The 23,626-nt window shown below is 37.3% G+C and overlaps 1 protein-coding gene across 1 annotated transcript in view; it reads left to right on the forward strand.

Moving 5' to 3' along the window:
- Positions 1-21,424, forward strand: part of LOC145764795 (ras-related protein rab7-like) — a 29,106-nt gene extending 7,682 nt beyond the window's left edge. Inside the window, exons 2-4 of the mRNA XM_082576471.1 lie at positions 15,124-15,250; positions 15,844-16,059; positions 18,922-21,424. Coding sequence (XP_082432597.1) covers positions 15,124-15,250; positions 15,844-16,059; positions 18,922-19,134 — 556 coding nt within the window. The 3' untranslated portion in view covers positions 19,135-21,424. The remainder of the gene's footprint in view (positions 1-15,123; positions 15,251-15,843; positions 16,060-18,921) is intronic.
- Positions 21,425-23,626: the final 2,202 nt, after the last annotated feature.

Below are 23,626 nucleotides of genomic sequence, written 5' to 3' on the forward strand. Positions count from 1 at the left end.
TCTGCTCGGATTCTAACAATTTTACTATCGTTGGATGGCATTATGCTTCATCTACTCGAATGGATTAATTGCCAATCTAAAGTAGGCATTATATTTATGTAGCGCTAACTTAAACTTTACTATTTTGTACCAATTCTCAGCAATTCAATTTTTACAATAAAAATACCAAACCAACACAAATTAAAAGAGTATGTCTTGCTTTATTAACCTAACAACTTTTACGTTTATATGTTATCTACAAAACGAGAAATCGTTGTTCAAACGTAACCGCTCGACGAAGCTTTTTTTCCAATGCATTTTTCAAGGCGATTCGATCGTGGTTCAGTATCAGCCGCCCACAGTTTGCTGTGATCGATGAATACTGCCTCCACCAAATATGCTGTAGCTTTCTCATTTCTGCTCGGATTCTAACAATTTTACTATCGTTGGATGGCATTATGCTTCATCTACTCGAATGGATTAATTGCCAATCTAAAGTAGGCATTATATTTATGTAGCGCTAACTTAAACTTTACTATTTTGTACCAATTCTCAGCAATTCAATTTTTACAATAAAAATACCAAACCAACACAAATTAAAAGAGTATGTCTTGCTTTATTAACCTAACAACTTTCACGTTTATATGTTATCTACAAAACGAGAAATCGTTGTTCAAACGTAACCGCTCGACGAAGCTTTTTTTCCAATGCATTTTTCAAGGCGATTCGATCGTGGTTCAGTATCAGCCGCCCACAGTTTGCTGTGATCGATGAATACTGCCTCCACCAAATATGCTGTAGCTTTCTCCATTCTGCTCGGATTCTAACAATTTTACTATCGTTGGATGGCATTATGCTTCATCTACCCGAATGGACTAATTGCCAATCTAAAGTAGGCATTATATTTATGTAGCGCTAACTTAAATTTTACTATATTGCACCCAGGGCTGCGATTTTTGCCTTTTTCGGTGACGAGGTCACTTGACACGCGCCATCACTATTCGACAAACGCCGTGCCTTACGAAAAAAAAAAAGGAAAAAAAAAGGAAAAAAGGAAATAAAAAAAACTGAGAGAGGACTAAACGTAGTCAGGTCGAGGAACAATCGGGGGGGGGGGAGGCATCACGTGATGCAATCATAAGAGTGCTGACTTACGTAAACTTTCTTGCGCCAGGTACTTCAAAGCAAGGTCTAAAAGTGACGCTTCACACGAGAAACTCCCAAGGCGTCAGCGCCGCCATTTTGAACACTGCGGGAGAATGCTTTGATCGAAGTTCCAACGCCTGGCATCAAACATTTCACCACACACGTTTTGTGCTATTCGACACAACAGGTTTCTTTTATAGATAAAATAACCGAAGTAGGCTACTTTAATTGTCAACGTGTTTGCAAGTTTGCATTTATGTCTGACTTGTGCACTTGTTGTTCCAAGCTTGCAGAAATGTTTTGCAATGTGAATAAGGAATAGTAGACAGATAAACACGGTTGCAACTTGACTTCCATCCACTAAAATGGTTTCTGAGATTACGTAATGGGCAATTTTGCATTTGCATTCACAAAAGCACACAACCCAGCTGGCAAAACCCGTCGTTTTTACATTGATTCAACGTCTGCAGACGTTGAATCGAAAAAACGAGAAGCGAAAAATATACTAGAGTAGTCTATCACGAGTCACGACCGCACTGTTTGATTTGTAGTGATGTAATAATACCAAAAGTAGCGATACGCACGCTGTTACGTTAAATCACGTTAAACAACTCAGAGAGAAAAGTAAGTTAATTTTGGGTTGATTCAACGTTCGAGTCAGCACAAATCTATTTAATTTTCCTGGCGGGTTACATTGCGTACCCAGACAGCAAAAATCATCATTTTTACATTGATTCAACGTCTACAGACGTGAAGTCAATGCAAAAATAACGAATTTTGCTGCCTGCGTAACAATGCCCAAGAAGAAATTTACGTTTGTTTTACATTAATCCGACAACTAGCGACGTTGAATTATCATAAAATAACGTTAATTGTTTAACCAGGTACCGGCAACAAATTAATATCTCACTGCAAGATGATTGCCTCGATTTACGTTTACACTAACATAATTTCGGCACAATTGAGATACTGCGAGCAAACACAACACGAGTCTGTTTGATAAAGAACTAGTTGTCACAATCGGAATCATAAGACGCTGTATGGGAGGATGAAGCTGTCGCATCGTCACTGGAATACTTGAAGACGCAAAACTGCCCGTTCATGAACGCGCAATGCCATATGATCAGAAGCATTATTTTTCTTTTCTGCCGAAGAATCGTTTATCTAATTTCGTATCACTTTTTTAACTTGAACCCGTAGCTTTTCTAATTCCGATTTGTTTCCGTCATAAAATTCTTTACAAATTTTGCAAAATACCACACTAACTTTTCCTTCTGTTTGATAATCTATAGCAGGTAAATTCCACTTTTTACCTGTATCTTCTTTCACGATGATTTATATTCGCAACGACACCGGTAAACAATGAGCATTCGATGAAAAAATAACATTTGCGTAACAATTAAGCCAGTATTCATAAGGGGGCAAACTTTTTACAGTTCACAATTGAGCATTGTCAGCGCATAAAATAGCTTGCGTGATGCTCTGGGCTACCGCCGTGTGACACGCGATGAAGAAGCGCATAAAATTTCGTTTGATTAAACAATAATGCATACGGCAATTGTCGCAGCAATCCAACGTGTGTTGATTTGGCGACGGCAATGTTTTTGCCGTCGTAGATGGAATCACTCAACCAGCGTTAAAAACTTAAAGTGACTCTGATACCACACAACTTGTGCGGTAACTCGCGGCCAAACGCTTATAATCTGACTCTTGTGGCGTCATATTACTATTCGACAAACAAGCGTAGAATTTTTGGTCGTTCGACAAAAAAGAAAAAATCGCAGCCCTGATTGCACCAATTCTCCGCAATTTATTTTTTACAATAAGAATACCAAACTAACACAAATTAAAAGACTATGTCTTGGTTTATTCATATGTTAACTTTCACATTTATATTTAATCCACAAAACGAGCAATCGTTGTTCAAACGTAACCGCTCGACGAAGCTTTTTTCCAATGCATTTTTCAAGGCGATTCGATCGTGGTTCAGTATGAGCCGCCCACAGTTTGCTGTGATCGATGAATACTGCCTCCACCAAATATGCTGTAGCTTTCTCATTTCTGCTCGGATTTGAGCAATTTTACTATCGTTGGATGGCATTATGCTTCATCTACTCAAATGGATTAATTACCAATCTAAAGTAGGCATTATATTTATGTAGCGCTAACTTAAACTTGACTATTTTGTACCAATTCTCCGCAATTCATTTTTTACAATAAAACTACCAAACCAACACAAATTAAAAGACTATGTCTTGGTTTATTCATATGTTAACTTTCACATTTATATCTAATCCACAAAACGAGCAATCGTTGTTCAAACGTAACCGCTCGACGAAGCTTTTTTCCAATACATTTTTCAAGGCGATTCGATCGTGGTTCAGTATCAGCCGCCCACAGTTTGCTGTGATCGATGAATACTGCCTCCACCAAATGTGTTGTAGCTTTCTCATTTCTGCGCGGATTTGAGAAATTTTACCATCGTTGGAAAGCACGATACTGCATCTATCCGATTTATTTGGTTGCAAGCTTAAAGTATTCATTTTATGCATTATATATTTGCTTTATTAACCTAACAACTTTCACGTTTATATGTTATCTACAAAACGAGAAATCGTTGTTCAAACGTAGCCGCTCGATGAAGGTTTTTTGTCAATTTTACCATGGTTGGAAAGCACGATACTGCATCTACCCGAATCAATTGGTTGCATGTCCCAGGTATACAGTACATTTATGTAACGCTAATTTAAACTTTACTATTATAACATCAATTACTCCAAAAGTGATATGACATTTGGACAACATCATGAACTCCAAACAGACTTAAGCAATGATATCCATAAGCAGACAATAGGCAAAAAGTGTTTACTAATCCTCTTTAATTGAATCTTGCTTGAACATTTTTAATTATTCCAGACATGTTGGATCAATGTGCTTGGCCTGCGCAGGTTTTGAAGTCAAGATTCAGTTGGTCAAGCAAAAATAGTAGGCTACACATTTAGCCAAACGCAGCAGCACCACTTTTCAAGATTGAACAGTAGAAACCCTTTAATGATGCAAAAATCAGTAGTCTTAACAGCATTAAATTTTACGTCTTGAAGCAGTTTAACATCGCCTATCTTAATACGAGAAGTAGAATGGGGTGACTTTGGTCCAGTTATGAGACACCGTTTACTTTAATTTTACAATGGTTCTGGGAGAAAACTTTAATTTACCCATATTGAGGACTATCGAGAGCCCTTACATGTTACCAAGTTTGAAGTCATTTGGTCCATGCGTAGAGTTAAAAAAAAAAAAACTACAAGTGGTTTTCACTCCAGTGTTTTAAAAAAACTATAAGCAGTCATCTTTTTTCAAGACATGCTCATTGCCAACCCCAAAAAGGGGTGTCACTGGCCTCTTTCAGAGTTTTTAAAATACTTTCAACAATCAGCACTCGTGATTACGTATCAAATATCAAGTTAATCGAACGAAAATGTACCACTAATATAAGGCCTGGCACCTGGTTTCCATTTGTATTTCCTATAGGTATGTCAATTTTTGAAATATTAATCTGCACTCCATCAAGCCAAAATTGAAGAAAATGGATCACTAACATAGCTAATATTCTGTTATAAACGATAAAAAGTGGATTAACATCATACAAAAGTGGCCAAATCACACCATATTTTCTACATGTCAAGGGGTGACTATAGCCACCTAGGTGAAAGAAGCAAATGCCCAGCAGCCAAATTACATAATTAATACTGAACCTAGAGCTAAGACCTACTTTCTGTCAATGCTTGGCATACCCAGTATGGTCAGACACTGGCGTGCCAGGTAAAAGTTTGCAAAGTTATTTTTTGGTGTTATTTGGCGGCCATATTGGATCCTCCAGAGTGAACAACTGAATTCACATTTTTCTTAAAAAATTCTGAAAACACACAAAAGAGGATATTTACAAACCTATGCAAATGACCAAAATATTGCAGAAATATTTTAAGTTGCTCAAGTTAACCAGTAACCTTTTTTTTGTTTGGTACAAAGTCACCCCTGATGGCCAATGTCAACCCATTTTACGGAATGATTTGTTCTTGATGAGAAACATCTGAAGTAGCATCTATCCATGATCGAAAAATATTTGGAACTGCCTATTTCATCCAAAAATTTGTTGATTTTTTAAGTTGGTACACTATTGTTTTTGTGGCAAAAAGGGACTCCTTCAAACTTAAATAAACGAAAAACTACTCGTTTTTCCTTACAGTGCTTTGCTAGGGAAGAAAGTTGCCCGACTTCCCTCCCCCTCTCGGACCACCTGCTCGGTACCCATGAGATTCGCGGGCCCCTAATCAAGGCACTTCTAACAAAAACGCACTTTGTATTAATATATGACTTAGTTTCTTCAATTTCCCGAACCTCTCGGAAGGGTTGCGGGACCCTCAAATCATCTCGGGTCCGAGTCCAAAAAATATACCTCCTTGTCAATGTATTGATTATATGTCTCGGCTTTTGTTGTATTGCATCTGTGATGTGTCATTGTCTGTACAGTGGGCTATGTTGTCGCAACGCGTTCAAGACAAAAGTGTTACAGTACAAATGTTATAATGGGACAAACTGATGTTTCTCATAGCTAGAGCAAGACGCTAGCCGTTTTGGTAACTTCTTCACTTCAAAGTACACGCAACACAATTCAAGTTTAAACTCTCTCTCCTCAGAATTGTTTAGAGAGTAGCCTATAGCATACCTATCCAAACAAACGAAACAATTTCTCTGTTATGGCTGTGAAAGCTTTGTCGTTTTTAAGTGTAAAATTCGCACAACATGGACTACTCTTTGTATTGTTGAGTAGCCCTAAAAAGGGCTGTTTTAGTAGCCCTAAAACGAGCTTTTGAATAGTCAGGAAACCAAACCTTCTTACGATGTCGTTTGAAATTTCAAACGACGCACCAGAACGTCGCGAGGTAGGCTACAGTTTGAGAATCACGGTAATACACAAATAAAGCACATCCTACTTTTAAATTTCGTAATTTATCAATCATGCTGCAAACTCGGAACCTTTCACGCACCCTCTGAAATCGCTCTAAGACCCCTTGGGGTCCGCGGATTCCCGGCTGAGAAACACTGGCATAGATGACCTACCTGCAATGTACAACACAGTGGCGTAGCCAAGGGGAGGGGAGGGGGGGTGGGGGTTACAACCCTCCCTTTGGCACGCGTGTGACGTCACGAGATTGAGAATAATGCTTTCAGTTTCTATGTCTCTAAAACAAAGTTTGTCTTATTTCAAACGAAACTGCATTAAAAGAGCGAGTTTTGCCAATATATCTAAGACTCCCAGAACCATTGCAAAATTAAACTAAGCGGTGTCTCATAACTGGACCAAAGTCAACCCATTCTACTTCTCGTATTAAGATAGGCGATGTTAAACTGCTTCAAGACGTAAAATTTGATGCTGTTAAGACTACTGATTTTTGCATCATTAAAGGGTTTCTATTGTTTAATCTTGAAAAGTGGTGCTGCTGCGTTTGGCTAAATGTGTAGCCTACTATTTTTGCTTGACCAACTGAATCTTGACTTCAAAAACTGCGCAGGCCAAGCACATTGATCCAACATGTCTGGAATAATTAAAAATGTTCAAGCAAGACACAGCTAAAGGGAATTAGTAAACACTTTTTGCCTATTGTCTGCTTATGGATATCATTGCTTAAGTTTGTTTGGAGTTCATGGTGTTGTCCAAATGTCATATCACTTTTGGAGTAATTGATGTTATAATAGTAAAGTTTAAATTAGCGTTAGATAAATGTACTGTATACCTTGGACATGCAACCAATTAATTCGGATAGATGCAGTATCGTGCTTTCCAACGATGGTAAAATTGTTAAAATCCGAACAGAAATGAGAAAGCTACAGCATATTTGGTGGAGGCAGTATTCATCGATCACAGCAAACTGTGGGCGGCTCATACTGAACCACGATCGAATCGCCTTGAAAAATGCATTGGAAAAAAGCTTCGTCGAGCGGTTACGTTTGAACAACGATTGCTCGTTTTGTGGATTAAATATAAATGTGAAAGTTAACATATGAAAAAACCAAGACATAGTCTTTTAATTTGTGTTGGTTTGGTATTTTTATTGTAAAAAATGATTTGCGGAGAATTGGTGCAATATAGTAAAGTTTAAGTTAGCGCTAGATCAATATAATGCCTACTTTAAACTTGCAACCAATTAAATCGGATAGATGCAGTATCGTGCTTTCCAACGATGGTAAAATTTCTCAAAACCGCGCAGAAATGAGAAAACTATAACACATTTGGTGGAGGCAGTATTCACCGATCACAGCAAACTGTGGGCGGCTTATACTGAACCACGATCGAATCGCCTTGAAAAATGCATTGGAAAAAAGCTTCGTCGAGCGGTTACGTTTGAACAACGATTGCTCGTTTTGTGGATTAAACATAAATGTGAAAGTTAACATATGAATAAACCAAGACATACTCTTTTAATTTGTGTTAGTTTGGTATTTTTATTGTAAAAATTGAATTGCTGAGAATTGGTACAAAATAGTAAAGTTTAAGTTAGCGCTAGATCAATATAATACCTACTTTAAACTTGCAACTAATTAATTCGGATAGATGCAGTATCGTGCTTTCTAACGATAGTAAAATTGTTAGAATCCGAACAGAAATGAGAAAGCTACAGCATATTTGGTGGAGGCAGTATTCATCGATCACAGCAAACTGTGGGCGGCTCATACTGAACCACGATCGAATCGCCTTAAAAAATGCATTGGAAAAAAGCTTCGTCGAGCGGTTACGTTTGAACAACGATTGCTCGTTTTGTGGATTAAATATAAATGTGAAAGTTAACATATGAAAAAACCAAGACATAGTCTTTTAATTTGTGTTGGTTTGGTATTTTTATTGTAAAAATTGAATTGCTGAGAATTGGTACAAAATAGTAAAATTTAAGTTAGCGCTAGATCAATATAATGCCTACTTTAAACTTGCAACCAATTAATTCGGATAGATGCAGTATCGTGCTTTCCAACAATGGTAAAATTGTTAAAATCTGAGCAGAAATGAGAAAGCTACAACACATTTGGTGGAGGCAGTATTCATCGATCACAGCAAACTGTGGGCGGCTTATACTGAACCACGATCGAATCGCCTTGAAAAATGCATTGGTAAAAAGCTTCGTCGAGCGGTTACGTTTGAACAACGATTGCTCGTTTTGTGGATTAGATATAAATGTGAAAGTTAACATATAAATAAACCAAGAGATACTCTTTTAATTTGTGTTGGTTTGGTATTTTTATTGTAAAAAATGAATTGCGGAGAAGTGGTACAAAATAGTAAAGTTTAAGTTAGCGCTACATAAATATAATGCCTACTTTAGATTGGAATTTAATCTATTCGGGTAGATGAAGCATAATGCCATCCAACGATAGTAAAATTGTTAGAATCCGAGCAGAAATGAGAAAGCTGCAGCATATTTGGTGGAGGCAGTATTCATCGATCACAGCAAACTGTGGGCGGCTTATGCTGAACCACGATCGAATCGCCTTGAAAAATGCATTGGAAAAAAGCTTCGTCGAGCGATTACGTTTGAACAACGATTGCTCGTTTTGTTGATTAGATATAAATGTGAAAGTTAACATATGAATAAACCAAGACATAGTCTTTTAATTTGTGTTAGTTTGATATTTCTATTGTAAAAATTGAATTGCTGAGAATTGGTACAAAATAGTAAAGTTTAAGTTAGCGCTAAATCAATATAATGCCTACTTTAAACTTGCAACCAATTAATTCGGATAGATGCAGTATCGTGCTTTCCAACGATGGTAAAATTATTAAAGTCCGAGCAGAAATGAGAAAGCTACAACACATTTTGTGGAGGCAGTATTCACCGATCACTGCAAACTGTGGGCGGCTTATACTGAACCACGATCAAATCGCCTTGAAAAATGCATTGGAAAAAAGCTTCGTCGAGCGGTTACGTTTGAACAACGATTGCTCGTTTTGTTGATTAGATATAAATGTGAAAGTTAACATATGAATAAACCAAGACATACTCTTTTAATTTGTGTTGGTTTGGTATTTTTATTGTAAAAAATGAATTGCGGAGAAGGGGTACAAAATAGTAAAGTTTAAGTTAGCGCTACATAAATATAATGCCTACTTTAAATTGGAATTTAATGCATTCGGGTAGATGAAGCATAATGCCATCCAACGATAGTAAAATTGTTAGAATCCGAGCAGAAATGAGAAAGCTACAGCATATTTGGTGGAGGCAGTATTCATCAATCACAGCAAACTGTGGGCGGCTTATACTGAACCACGATCAAATCGCCTTGAAAAATGCATTGAAAAAAAGCTTCGTTGAGCGGTTACGTTTGAACAACGATTGCTCGTTTTGTTGATTAGATATAAATGTGAAAGTTAACATATGAATAAACCAAGACATACTCTTTTAATTTGTGTTGGTTTGATATTTTTATTGTAAAAATTGAATTGCTGAGAATTGGTACAAAATAGTAAAGTTTAAGTTAGCGCTAAATCAATATAATGCCTACTTTAAACTTGCAACCAATTAATTCGGATAGATGCAGTATCGTGCTTTCCAACGATGGTAAAATTGTTAAAGTACGAGCAGAAATGAGAAAGCTACAACATATTTTGTGGAGGCAGTATTCATTGATCACTGCAAACTGTGGGCGGCTTATACTGAACCACGATCGAATCGCCTTGAAAAATGCATTGGAAAAAAGCTTCGTCGAGCGGTTACGTTTGAACAACGATTGCTCGTTTTGTGGATTAGATATAAATGTGAAAGTTAACATATGAATAAACCAAGACATACTCTTTTAATTTGTGTTGGTTTGATATTTTTATTTAAAAAATTGAATTGCTGAGAATTGGTACAAAATAGTAAAGTTTAAGTTAGCGCTAGATCAATATAATGCATACTTTAAACTTGCAACCAATTAAATCGGATAGATGCAGTATCGTGCTTTCCAACGATGGTAAAATTTCTCAAATCCGCGCAGAAATGAGAAAGCTACAACACATTTGGTGGAGGCAGTATTCATCGATCACTGCAAACTGTGGGCGGCTCATACTGAACCACGACCGAATCGCCTTGAAAAATGCATTGGAAAAAAGCTTTGTCGAGCGGTTGCGTTTGAACAACGATTGCTCGTTTTGTTGATTAGATATAAATGTGAAAGTTAACATATGAATAAAGCAAGACATAGTCTTTTAATTTGTGTTGGTTTGGTATTTTTATTGTAAAAAATGAATTGCGGAGAATTGGTACAAAATAGTAAAGTTTAAGTTAACGCTACATAAATATAATGCCTACTTTAGATTGGCAATTAATGCATTCGGGTAGATGAAGCATAATGCCATCCAACGATAGTAAAATTGTTAGAATCCGAGCAGAAATGAGAAAGCTACAGCATATTTGGTGGAGGCAGTATTCATCGATCACAGCAAATTGTGGGCGGCTTATACTGAACCACGATCGAATCGCCTTGAAAAATGCATTGGAAAAAAGCTTCGTCGAGCGGTTACGTTTGAACAACGATTGCTCGTTTTGTTGATTAGATATAAATGTGAAAGTTAACATATGAATAAACCAAGACATACTCTTTTAATTTGTGTTGGTTTGATATTTTTATTTAAAAAATTGAGTTGCTGAGAATTGGTACAAAATAGTAAAGTTTAAGTTAGTGCTAGATCAATATAATGCATACTTTAAATTTGCAACCAATTAAATCGGATAGATGCAGTATCGTGCTTTCCAACGGTGGTAAAATTTCTCAAATCCGCGCAGAAATGAGAAAGCTACAACACATTTTGTGGAGGCAGTATTCACCGATCACAGCAAACTGTGGGCGGCTTATACTGAACCACGATCGAATCGCCTTGAAAAATGCATTGGAAAAAAGCTTCGTCGAGCGGTTACGTTTGAACAACGATTGCTCGTTTTGTGGATTAGATATAAATGTGAAAGTTAACATATGAATAAACCAAGACATACTCTTTTAATTTGTGTTGGTTTGATGTTTTTATTTTAAAAATTGAATTGCGGAGAATTGGTACAAAATAGTAAAGTTTAAGTTAGCGCTACATAAATGTAATGCCTACTGTAGATGAGGCATCATGCTTTCCAACGATAGGAAAATTGTTAAAATCCGAGCAGAAATGAGAAAGCTAGGAGGCACTATTCATTACAAATATTTAAAAATCAATAGCCTTTCCGCTTTTACTTCTATTCCGCGTTTTTGCACCCTTCCTAAAAGTAGTTGGGTTTTTTTGCATTACGTCACACATTTTAATGACGTCACTGACCAAGGCGGTCGATGCTTAACCAGCACCAAAAAATTTCCAAAATACAAGTTTTTATTTTCAACAACTTTAAACTTTTCTCAAATTAAGGCAGAATTCCTTATTTGGCAACACTATTGAGGCTATTATTACAACATATAGTGTAAATATAGCCATAGCCTTTAATAAAGTACAAGGTTTAAATGACTACACAGTTAACAACTAAAACCAATTAAAATGGTGTTTAATTGCACAATATTTCAATAATATCGGAAAAAGCTAATAATATGTCAATGAAGTAAAACAATTTTATAGAGAGGTGATTTTTTTTAACCATAGACTAATAAAACCTAACAATCCATAAGAATGAAATGGCAAGGCAGAGGAAACAAAATCACATATAGGCTATATATAACACTTAATTGCCTGGGAAAAAACATAGCCTAAATAAATGACAGTAAAATTACATGAAGACATTTAGCAGATAGGAGGCACCTGCAGCAAACTGTGTCATGTGATTTTGTTTCTCCAGGCCTTGCCGCTTCATTCTTATGCGTTTTAATTTTTGTGTATGTCTCAGGTCAGTATTTGTAATTTCAATTTATGAAGAAAATCAGTCAGTTGGTTACATGAAGAGGGGCTAACATGGCTGAAAACGTTTGTAGTTTATTTTCATGTTATGTTAAATGCCGTCTGGTTGTTAGGTTTTATTTGTCTATATTTAAGTAAAAGGCAATCAGTACATCCATCTTATGTGTATGTTCGTCAACACATCACTGTGGTTTTAACCATTAAAATGTGGTTTCAGCCATGGAATAACCTTATAGATTTACAAAAAAGTTTCTGGCAAATCAACACGACAGCTCATATCATAAAGCTCATAGCTCTCAAAAGTTTGTGTTAAAATGAGATTTTTTCCATATCTTTGTTTTGAACACCACTGGTCCACTACCCAGTACTCATTCATTTTACACTATTGCACCAAACACATTGCATTTCAACTAAATTTTACTTTAAATTTAAACTATATTTTAGTAATGTTAATATATTTATCATGGCTTGTAAAATTGTAAAAAACTTTAAGATGGAATAAAAATTGTGTTGGAATTTTATGTTAAGTTACAGTATTTTAGTGTTGCTGTCCGCTTGGACTGTTTAAACCATGGTGGCCTATATAAGAGGTCTTGACAACGTTCATGCTGCTGTCTGGACTGGAGGCTGATTGTCAGGATTTTGCTGTCTGGCGTTTATCTCGGATAATTTGATATCTTGAAGCAAAACCAAGCAGCACTGAGTTGCACACAAGCTGAAGTGTAATGTGGCCTTTCTACTAAGCTTTCTTGTACATAAACCACACTTCATCAGGCAAAAGAACGCATCTCATAACTGAATGATTTTACAATAATTATCAGTTGAGAACCAGCCAAAAATAAATGCTGTTGACAGCGGTAGCACACAAACATCAATATTCATTAACAAGGCACAATTATCATCAACATAACGTTATTGTTGGATCTAATCTACCTTGCTTGAAAATCAACGAATATGTGAAGTTAACCTCATATGCTCCAACGTATACTTCGATTTTTCTAACTCACTTGGTGTATGTGCATTTGCAGCTACAGTATAATTATGCTTCCTAGTATATTTTTACACTTTTCAGACTTTAACAATCATTGAAATAAACTCTAGTTTTTTACTCAAATATATAGCACTGAAGCAAATTTAGCATCACTAGGCCAGTGCTTTCTGCACACAACTGTATGCTTCGTCACATTCAAGTTTGCTCGTGGGATAACTTTAATCCATTTAAGACGTTCCAGCTCATTTTTCGGAAACCTATAGACTGATAATTTTGATAAGCTTGAATCATAGTTTCCTTTACACAGTGGAACACAGCACTTTAATGGCATGATTAACTTCACACTAACAAGCAGCAACTGTAGCAGTGGTAGGCTCCTGTACTGTAGTTAGCTGAACGAATATTATTATTATTATTTTATTGTTTATTTGCGTCAGACGAAGTTGTCTATATCTAAAAACAAAAACAACAAAATAATACACAAACTGCAAATGCACAAAGGTCACAGAGAGCCACTTTGGATGCCGTCGATTTAACATTTCACTAAATGGGCTATCTACTGTTACAAATTTATATACAATGAGCGTTGGAAGAATTGAAAGTATTCAGAACGATAAAAACAATCAGATGACATCAGGTCTGATATAAAGCGATTTGAGGAGTGAATGCAACGGTTGATAAACGAAAACATGTTTTTCCTCAATAAAGCATCAAACGTTATATTATACATCACTTGATATTCACGGGCACTAACATAAGTGACATAACGAGGCAAGTTGTGCAATATTCTAAAAGAATCATTGTAAGCAACATGTAATCGATTTATACTAGAAGATCTAAACTTGTTCCACAACTGGGATGCGTAAAAGGACATACAATAAGAGCGAAATACAATGTTTTTTACAGCGGGTGAGCATTTAGCGAAGTGAAATATTGCATTATTTGCAGCACAGTACTGAGAGCGTACCTGCCTTGAAATATCATTTTCATCTGAGAGAGAACTCTCAATAAATACACCCAGGTATTTTACAGAGTCCGTGAACACAATTTCAGATTTACCTAGATGTAGCAGAGGAGCACGTGAAAAATAAAAGTTTTTTGGAGAAAGTAACATAGCCTACCAATATGTTTCTCGGCCGATTTGTAGCAAGAATTGACAGCAAATGACTTTTTAGAATTGAAAGTAATTTCAGGTTCAACAGCATACTTGTGGCAAACATCTAACAAATTTTGTAAGCCACACAAACTAGGCGAGATGCAGCAAATGTCATCAGCAAACATAATATGATTTAGACAAGAGTTGCCAACATAGCAACCAACTTTTGTTTTATTGAGCTCATAAGAAAGCTGATCAATATATACTGCAAAAAGGTAGGGGCTTAACACCCCACCTTGTCTGACTCCATTGGACACATTAAATGATTGGGACAGGTGACCTCCCCACCTCACTTGCATGGTTTGTTTACTACACATGGTTTGTTTACCATCTTTTGATACTTAAATGAACTTTTGCCAGTTGTGCTTCATGAGTTATGGACTTAGGCACCATTTGCCCCCCCCCCTCTACAGAAAAATGAAGGGCTATTCCTAAACATGAGCATTTTTTTAATTATTTTGCATGTGATATTTTTTTCTTCAAATGAAACTCTTTAAATACCTGGCACCAACAAAATTAAAAAAGAAAGTTTTTAAGGACCACCCTAGTACATTGTACCATCAAACTTTTAAAGTTGATATTTGTGTTGTAAGTAGGAAAAGGGTGATAAACTTTTAAAAAGTTGTGTGATAGGCTACTGATGCATGCTATACTAGTTAGTCTAGTTGTAACTAATTTTTTTGGCTTCCTTGAATTTCCATTTTCTCCCTTTGATTCATATTGATAGATAAAGTTTCAGTTTTACAAAAAAACAAATTAATATTGTTTTAAGAGATGTCAAATCAGATATATATATATATATTTTACAATTAATACATGACTCTTTTTTGTCATCATATGGCCATAGCTGCTACAGTAGGCCTAATTGGTAAAATGTACTGTATGTTCTTAATAAATAGCTAAATTTCTTAAAATTACACTTTTTACCATAGCATCTTAAACTTCATGTTTCAGTGTTGGGAAAACCGCACTTTTGGATCGATATGTCAACAAAAACTTTGCTGGAGATTACAGAACTTCACTTCAATTTGATATTTATTCAAGATGTTTGGTTGTTGATGAAGAACCTGTCAAGCTACGAGTATGTTATATGAACTTTGGATTGAAAAGGGAACAAAAATTGCAACAAACGAACAGTGTTGTTTTTAATCAAACACATTGTATATTTTATCGCGAGAGAAAAAAGCTCAAGATGCCATATAATTTGTGAATGAATAAAAAATTTTAAAGTATATGTGAAATAGCAGCAGGTTTGACTTTTTTTTTATTCTGATTTGTTAGGGAGTGATACAGTTAAACTCCAACACCACTTATGTTTTCATTAATGATGCAAAAATATGCATTGCCTATTTTTAGGTTTTTGATTAACTTTGCACAGTAATTAACATTAAGGCAACAAAACTGAACTCAAAGATAGTACAAATGTAAGTTTTGCATGGTTTTTATTGCTGTAAAATTAATTAATTTTGGCTCATTTTACTTCCTGTTTTCATTCTGTACACGACTTGTTTGTGATGTTGGTATAGATAGGTGAACTAAACACCTCTTTCAATTTAAACCATTTGAAACTAAACTTAAAATAATTCTTACTCTTATCACGAACTAATGCAGTACTGGCCATGAATTATTGCAATGTTAAGTGTGATGACGTCTTTTGTACTTTTTTCTTTCTAGTTTATGGACACAGTCGGCCAGGAGAGATTCAAATCCTTGGGAAGCAGTTTCTATCGCAAAGCTGATTGTTGCGTGTTGGTTTATGATGTAACAGCTCCTGAAACATTTGCGAATTTGGATACCTGGAGGCGGGAATTCCTGCTGGCGGCAAAAATCGATCGTCCCAGTACATTTCCATGCATATTGATTGGCAACAAAGTTGACTTGCCCAGAAAGGTAAATTTAATTAGGGGTAGGCTATACGTATGGCGTATCTCAAAGTCAATTGGTGACACCTTCAAGTTATTCAGTAATCAGTATGCTCAGCTGATTGTTTACCTCAACTAAGTCATTTGAGTTATTTTCCAGGCAGTGCCGGCGAAAACAATGTTTCGGATTGCACACTATGAAAAATCCTAGATTTCAGGCCAAAAGCCAAATGCAATCTTGAGAAAAGTACATATGCAAAGTTCGCAATTTCACTTCAGATATTAAATCGGTACTTGCAACCACATGTAGCAAAGCAAGCATCACATTTAAGCAATCACGACAAGCTTTCAAAACCATCTCAATGACTTTTTACAACCATACATAATTACATATTACTTCAAGGTCGATGATGTTCCAGGATATTGCCTCCAACAGATGGAACTATGTCAAAAACATCTCGTCTATCAACGGACTATGAATCCTACAAGCATGTATTGCCTGCTCTACGAGTCATTGATGGTATAAAACATTTACAAGCGATTCAAAGCAAGAAAAATTGTGCCCTTGCAATATTGGATGCGCATGACGAAGAAACAATAACAATACATTATGATAGTACCACAGGAAGAAGAATTACAGGAGAATGGACATCCATAATAATGAAGTTCAGTGGTGATAAACCATTTCGATTAAGACCTCTATCTTTTGCGGTGGGAACCAGAGAAAATATCACAAGATTACTTGTGGAGCAGTTACATCGATTGTGTTTGGCAAGCAATAGAAATGTTTCACCAATTGATCTATGGGAAAAAGTTACGGTACTTCAATAAAGACAGATTATGTCAGCAAAAATCTTGGCATCGAGGAAACCATTGCAGCTACGCTAGGGTCAAACCATATACCTTTGCATTTGCTTTGCGTCAGTCATACTTGCAAATTCTTCGATCATGGTAATTTAAATGTAATGTTGGAATACGAGCAAAAACTCCACATGCGGAAGATTTTATTGCTCACATATATACCCACATTAACATCATTTCTTCCCTCCAGCAAGAGTGTTGTATTTGCTGCTTTGGAAGCTCTATCTAAACTGGCAGTGAATGATGTTTTGTGATGCAATCCATTCCCCGCGGCCGACGAAAGACCTACATACCGTGCTGGGATAAGGAGTGCGAAAGCCTCTACTCCGACTTCCTCCACGCCTCTCAGGGCAATGACACCAACAGTTCAGCCACAGCTCTGCTGGCAAGGCTGGACTCAAAGAGGAAGGAGCGCTGGACAGAAGCCGTTGAATCAATCGACTTCACGCACTCCAGCCACATAGCATGGAGTACACTGAACAACCTAACTGGCAGATCACGTGCCTCTCGTCAACAATGTCCCATTTCAGCAAATTCCATCGCCTCACAACTTGTAGAGAATGGGAAATACAAATCGAGAAATCGTGAATCAGATGGATCCGTCTTGCAAGAAATGACGGACCTCTGGAGGGTAACAACCCCAGACGGGGACAACATCTCGGGTGAGTTCACCCCGGAAGAATTTTTTGCCGCTCTCCAGCACATAAAGCCAGGTAAAGCCCCGGGCCCTGACCACCTATGCCCGGAGTTGATACTCCATGCTGCTGCCTCCTTAAAGTCCTGGTTAAAAGACTTCCTTTCCTGCTGTTTGCGCCACTTGAGATTTCCCAGAATCTGGAGAAGAGCCCTTGTGGTTGCAGTTCCTAAGCCGAAGAAGCCCCCAGGAGACCCGAAGAGCTACCGTCCAATCTCACTGCTCTGCATCCCCTTCAAGATCCTCGAGAGACTCATCCACGCCCGTGTCGAACCAATAATATATCCGCAGCTCCCCCGTGAACGCCATCATTAATGATGGTCATAAGTCATCACAATTCGAATTGTTTGACAAGGTCGTTGAATCTGGAAAATCGAAGAAGCATAGCCAGTTCAAGGAGAGGAGATTCGGGAAGCTTGGATGCACAGCAGCAACGATCTTGTATCACATTCCGGAATATAAGTCATTGCTCGAAAGCACAAAGTCGAATAATCAATTGGTGCAAGCTTTTCGCATATAGTTGCAGAGTGACTTTGTTGCGTTGGGATTGGAAGTGCATGGTTTTCTTACCGTTTCACACTTCCAATTTTAAATATGGTTGAAAAAAACACTCAAACAGAGCTTGTACAAATATTACCGGACTTGCACACTGCCTTGGCTATATTCAATATTCAGAATCTTTTAAAAAAAGCTCTTATGCAAACGGGCTTGTTGAGACTGAGTGAGCCGAGAGGCGCGAACAGAAAAGGAATCAACGTAAAGCGCGCCGAGCAGAGAAACCATAATGTAGAAACAGATATACAGTAAATAAACGTAAATTTACAACACTTTACTATATTCAGTAGATATTAACGACCTGTTTTAGCCTGACACTGCGAGATCGCTGTGGTAGTAGCGAACTCGCAGCATCAGGCTTAAATAGGTCGTTAACATTTATATTATGAAATATCTACTATGTTTCAAATAATAAAATGTTTGGAAAAGTGAATTTTATGGTAATAAAGGCTATCGACTCAGCTTTTAAATACCAGGTTAGTTTCCCCATTTTGCATGTTTTGTTGTAATTTGCTTGGATAGAAGGTGCCCCAAACGAAGTATTGTTAAGCGCTTGGTCAAAATGTTTGGCCCCCCTGAAAATTTTGTGCTGGCCACGCCACTGCTGCAGATGTGGAGTCAATGTGAAAAACAGTTAATGTGTTGCTAAAAAATTGCACATGTAAACCAAACAACGAACGATTGTTGTAAAAATGACTGATATAAGCACCAAAAAGGTGCCCTTGGTTAAGATGTTTCATCGGTTGTGACTTCAACTTTAAAGGTTACCACATTTTTCAGGTAGAAGCGTATGAAGCAGAAGCATGGTGTCAAGTCAGAAATAGAACACCTTACTTCGAGTGTTCGGCTAAGAAGAACACCAACATTGACGCAGCGTTCATATCATTGGTTCGTCAGGTCTTGCTGACGGATTACGTGAAGGTCGACGAATATCCTGATGTAGTTGCTTTAGAACGAGAGCGGAAGAAAGCTAGATCTCGATGCCGTTGCTAACATTATTCCTAAATTTTGAATGAATTCGCCAATGGTTGCTATTCTAAAGAATAACAACTAAGAAAGAAGATTTTGTTTTTCAAGTAGGCCACACGTTCCTCACCGAGAAGCAACTTTCGAAATAATACCACTAAAAATTAAAACATATTATTTAAAAGTTTCTTTTAAAAAAGAAAGGGATAGGTTACGGGTTACTAGCCCTAACCCTAAAATCATCTCTTTTTAGGTCAACGCTGCTCGTGGTAAGTTTCCCTGTCACGCGGGAGACCAGTGTTTGATTACACGACGGAGAGATTTCTTTTATTCCGTTGAAAATGATGGATAGGTTTTCCGATTTGCACCACGAAATTTGTAGGAACATTACAGGCTTATTGAAAATATATAAAGTACCGATTTTCGAAAAGTGAAATTTCAGCAGGCAATTCCTAGTGACCGTTGAGGTGGGTGGTTGGTTTGCAAGACAGTGTAAAAGTCTAGCTTTGGTAGAGAGATAAGTTGCTATCAGTTAATATCAGTGTAGAAGTCGTCGTTGAAATTACTCAGTATTACAGCTCTGGTACAAACTCACTAGGCAACACTGTTTTGCGTTTGACCATCTCAGTGAAATGACTGCAAAGTACCAGGGCCTGAATGGCACAACTTGGTTAATGTTAAGCAGCTAAGGTTGCTTGCGATTGTATTTTGTGGACAGAAACATTTTTACAAAAAAATTTAGCTTGAAAGTAATTTTATTAAGCATTTTTCAAACAAGTTTACATAACTTTTTCGTAAAGCAATGTACTGTAGTTGCTTATTCAGTATCTGAAATTGCCTATCGTGTTTTTGTATCTTTTTTGTGATTATATGTTACTCCTACACATTTGTTGTATGGTCCTACTTTTTATTTCCTCACTTTCTTGAAACTTACCAACAAACGTACTTGTCGTAAACATTTTTGTTTGCACTAATTTGTGCAAAAATCTTGCTTCATTTTTTCAGTATTTCTCGCACATCTATTAATTTGTTAATGTTTAAGTGTGTTTTTATGTAACTTTCACTCCAAGTGAGTTGAAGAATGAAATGGTATTTTCAACAGTTATTTGTTCCGCCATCATGTCTTCGCAATTGCTTTGAATTAGTGTTGTAGCTGAATCCCAGTTACAGCTTTAGAAAGCCACTGTATCATTGTATATTTTTGTTGAACAGCTGTATTTAAAGTCGAAATTTTTGATAGTCGATATTCAAATTATCATATCGTGAGATGGTGCTATGATGGCGGCAACACATTGAAGACTAACAGAGTTGCTTGGCATTATTTGGTGCACAAATGCTGAAAAGTGTGTTCTGTAGTCTGTTTGATGACAATTTATAGGTTGATTTTAAATTTGAGTGCCGTTTGTATGCCTAATGCCTATAGCAATCTTTTTGCACTACGACCGCTTTTTTTTTAGAAAGCAGGGCTTGACTTGACATGCTTAGTTTTTGAACTAAATAGTAGTTGAAAGTGTGAATGCCGTTTCATATTATCTGGTGTTATGTTCCATCCTTTATATTTAGAAACTGATTTTTCTCTGATGTGCATGCATGTATTTTTTTATAAAACTTCCGTACTTTGTTAGTTTCGTTTAGTGCACTGAAATCAAGACTGGTGAGCAGTGTGACGACCACTTTAGCGAACCTTCGACCACTGCCCGACATATTTTTGTGTAACATCTAGCTCACAAAGTGATGTACCGTATGTAACTTGATTGAGAGCTTCGAAACTGAGTTTCAACTGTACCGTGTAGGCCAGGGATGGCGAACCTTTTTTTATTGCATGGGTCACAAAAAGAGACCTTAATTCTGAAAAAAGGTAGCTTATAATTATACATTCAATTACATATTATTATTAATGCGATACTTGGTGCTGCATCTTCTCTGCAAGTTTCATTAATCTTGGTTAGCAATGCGTAGTTTTTAGCTTCATACATATAGCTCTCATATCTGAGACGATTCTGTGTGCTGGATTGTAGGCCATAAATTAATTCACCTGCGGAAATACGAACTTACACCAGTATGAAACATTATCCAAATTCGGTTTTGTCCCCACCATAGTGGGGATAAAAGCGAATTTGGATGATGATGAACCAAACAATCATTGCGAACTACTGTTGTCTGCTTCATCTTTCTATTACAGTAGGCTGTATTGGGAGCCGGTTGTGTGGAAAGTTTCCGAAACTTTTTAAACAGTATAGTACAGTAAAATTTACAGCAGTTCACTTTAGAAAAAGACTAAAGTTGTTATGCGTTTCTTTTCTTGGCAACCACATAACATCCCTGATAACATTTTTTGTCATTTTCTAAAGTGAACTGTTGTAAATTTTGTTGTACTTTGCTGTTTATGATGGACTAAAAAATTAACAACATGGACACCACGAGAAACCAAAAGAAAGAAAGGAAAACCAAAAGTGAGATGGAGGGACGACATTGACAAACAATGCAATACAACCAATTGGTACCAACTAGCATATAATCATGTAAATTGGCATGAAAAGGGGAAGGCTTACGCTCTGCAGTGGGCTCTCACAGGCTGAAAATGATGATGATGATGCTGTTTATAAAGTTGTACTGAAGAAGGTTCAATACCCGAAATCGCGATCTGCAACACAAGAATTTCAAATTAGACTTTGTCATACATTTAGTTTGAACATTCCAGGCATCGTATCTTTTGATCCGTAATTGGGCTTCCCTCTTTCACTAGCTTGACTGGGCGTGTAGTTGTTCTCCAACACGTTAAATTGCCTACCCCATTTTTTGCATGCCAGACAGTTACTGTAATTTCTTTCCAATCCCCAGAATCTTACTGATATCGCCCATGCGGAACGAAAACGATGAAGTCATAACAAGCAATCCATACGTCAACTTAAAAACAAAGGAAGTTGTATTTTAACAAAACCCCTCAAAAAACATATCAAAAATAAAGTTATTTTGCTCTGCCAGGTTTCAAGTAAATGCATACAGCCATAACTACGCCGTAAGCCTTCAAACATTGTTACGCACCGCTGAGTTTCACATCTATTAGTAAGTCACCCTATAATGTTACCAAATCGCAGCTGGTGTAGATTTCGACACCTCCGTTGTTAGAGGCAGGCTATAGCCTATTTTCTGATAAAAACTTTATTATTATCACAATGTTTATCAACACGGTTTAAAAGTTAAGCTATTGCAATTACATGAAGCTACCGAAACTTTTATAGCGATAGAACAACCAAATGCTAAATTCAGTTGCCGAAGATTAAAAAGAATGGATTACGACCCCTTTCTTGTTCTAGTGCAGTGGTTCTTAACGGGGGCGGTACCACCCCCCAGGGGGCGTTTTGATTTTGCAGTGGGCGCGGGAACTATTTTTCTCTAGGGGGGCTAAAACTGCCGTAGTGTTCTGGGGGGCGAAGCACCCCAGACCCCCCCCCCCCCCCTTATGAAGGACAACATTTACAACTGGTAGCCTATGGGTCCCTTCCGGTGTGAAAAACGACGCCAAAACACACACATTGTAAGTTGTAAGAAACGAAGAACGGCAACAACAAAGCAGCTGTTCAGGAAAATAAAATGAAAACAAACTAGAAAGTATAAGTCCCTTCCGGTGTGTTAAGTGATATGTAAACGACAGTTTGTGAAAATGAGTTCTCACACGCTTCCGAAGATTGCTTTTCGCTCAGGTTTTTCTCTATGAACTGTGTCATGAGTTTTTTGACATCGACAGTGTTCAAAATGTTTTGCTGGACATGCATCAACGCAAGATGAGTAAGTCTTTTTTGTGTCATTGAGCTTCTCAACCACGTTTTCAGGCGTCTTAGAGCAGAAAAACAACGTTCTGATGATGCAGCTGAAACCGGGCAAAGGAAGAGCTCCACGAATTTTCAAGTTTCTTTGAAAAGACCTAGTGTTCGTGGGTTTAGTTGCGATAGTATCTCAGCAACCGTTTGAACGGAGTTTGCAGTTTTTCCACTTGCAACATCGCTGAGCAAGGTAAGTTCCATTTTTAGGCGATCTTTTCTTACCGTTTGCACAGCTCAGAAGGACCTTCTCTTTGTTGGCTGCTGTAAGCAGATCCACCTGGTCGTATCTTCGATCAAGCTCAGCTTGAACCAAATCAAGGGCTTCGATGTGTAGCCATTTCCACGCTCCTTCTCCCACAGACGACAAAGCATCCGATTCCTGTGTTTCGAAATCTTGCTGGAGTTTTGCTCACTTGGAGATCTTTTGACGTCTTTAGGTTATTGGCAGACGCAAAGACGTTCGCTGCTTCCATAAGCATGAAAACGGATTCATCTTTTTTGAGATTTTTGATCCGTTTGCGGAAAATGGTGATGGATCCAAAGCTGAAGAAGCAGAGATCTTCTTGTTTTGGAACTGTCTTCCGACGGCTTCTGCAGGCTGAAAAACTTCACCGCTGCAAGTAATCGCAAAATATAGCCGCAACATGCGTGCTTATTTTACCAAGCTGAATATCTTGCGTCTCCTTTCATTGCAC

Source organism: Aplidium turbinatum, chromosome 2, assembly GCF_918807975.1.
Source record: "Aplidium turbinatum chromosome 2, kaAplTurb1.1, whole genome shotgun sequence".
Lineage (NCBI taxonomy): Eukaryota > Metazoa > Chordata > Ascidiacea > Aplousobranchia > Polyclinidae > Aplidium > Aplidium turbinatum.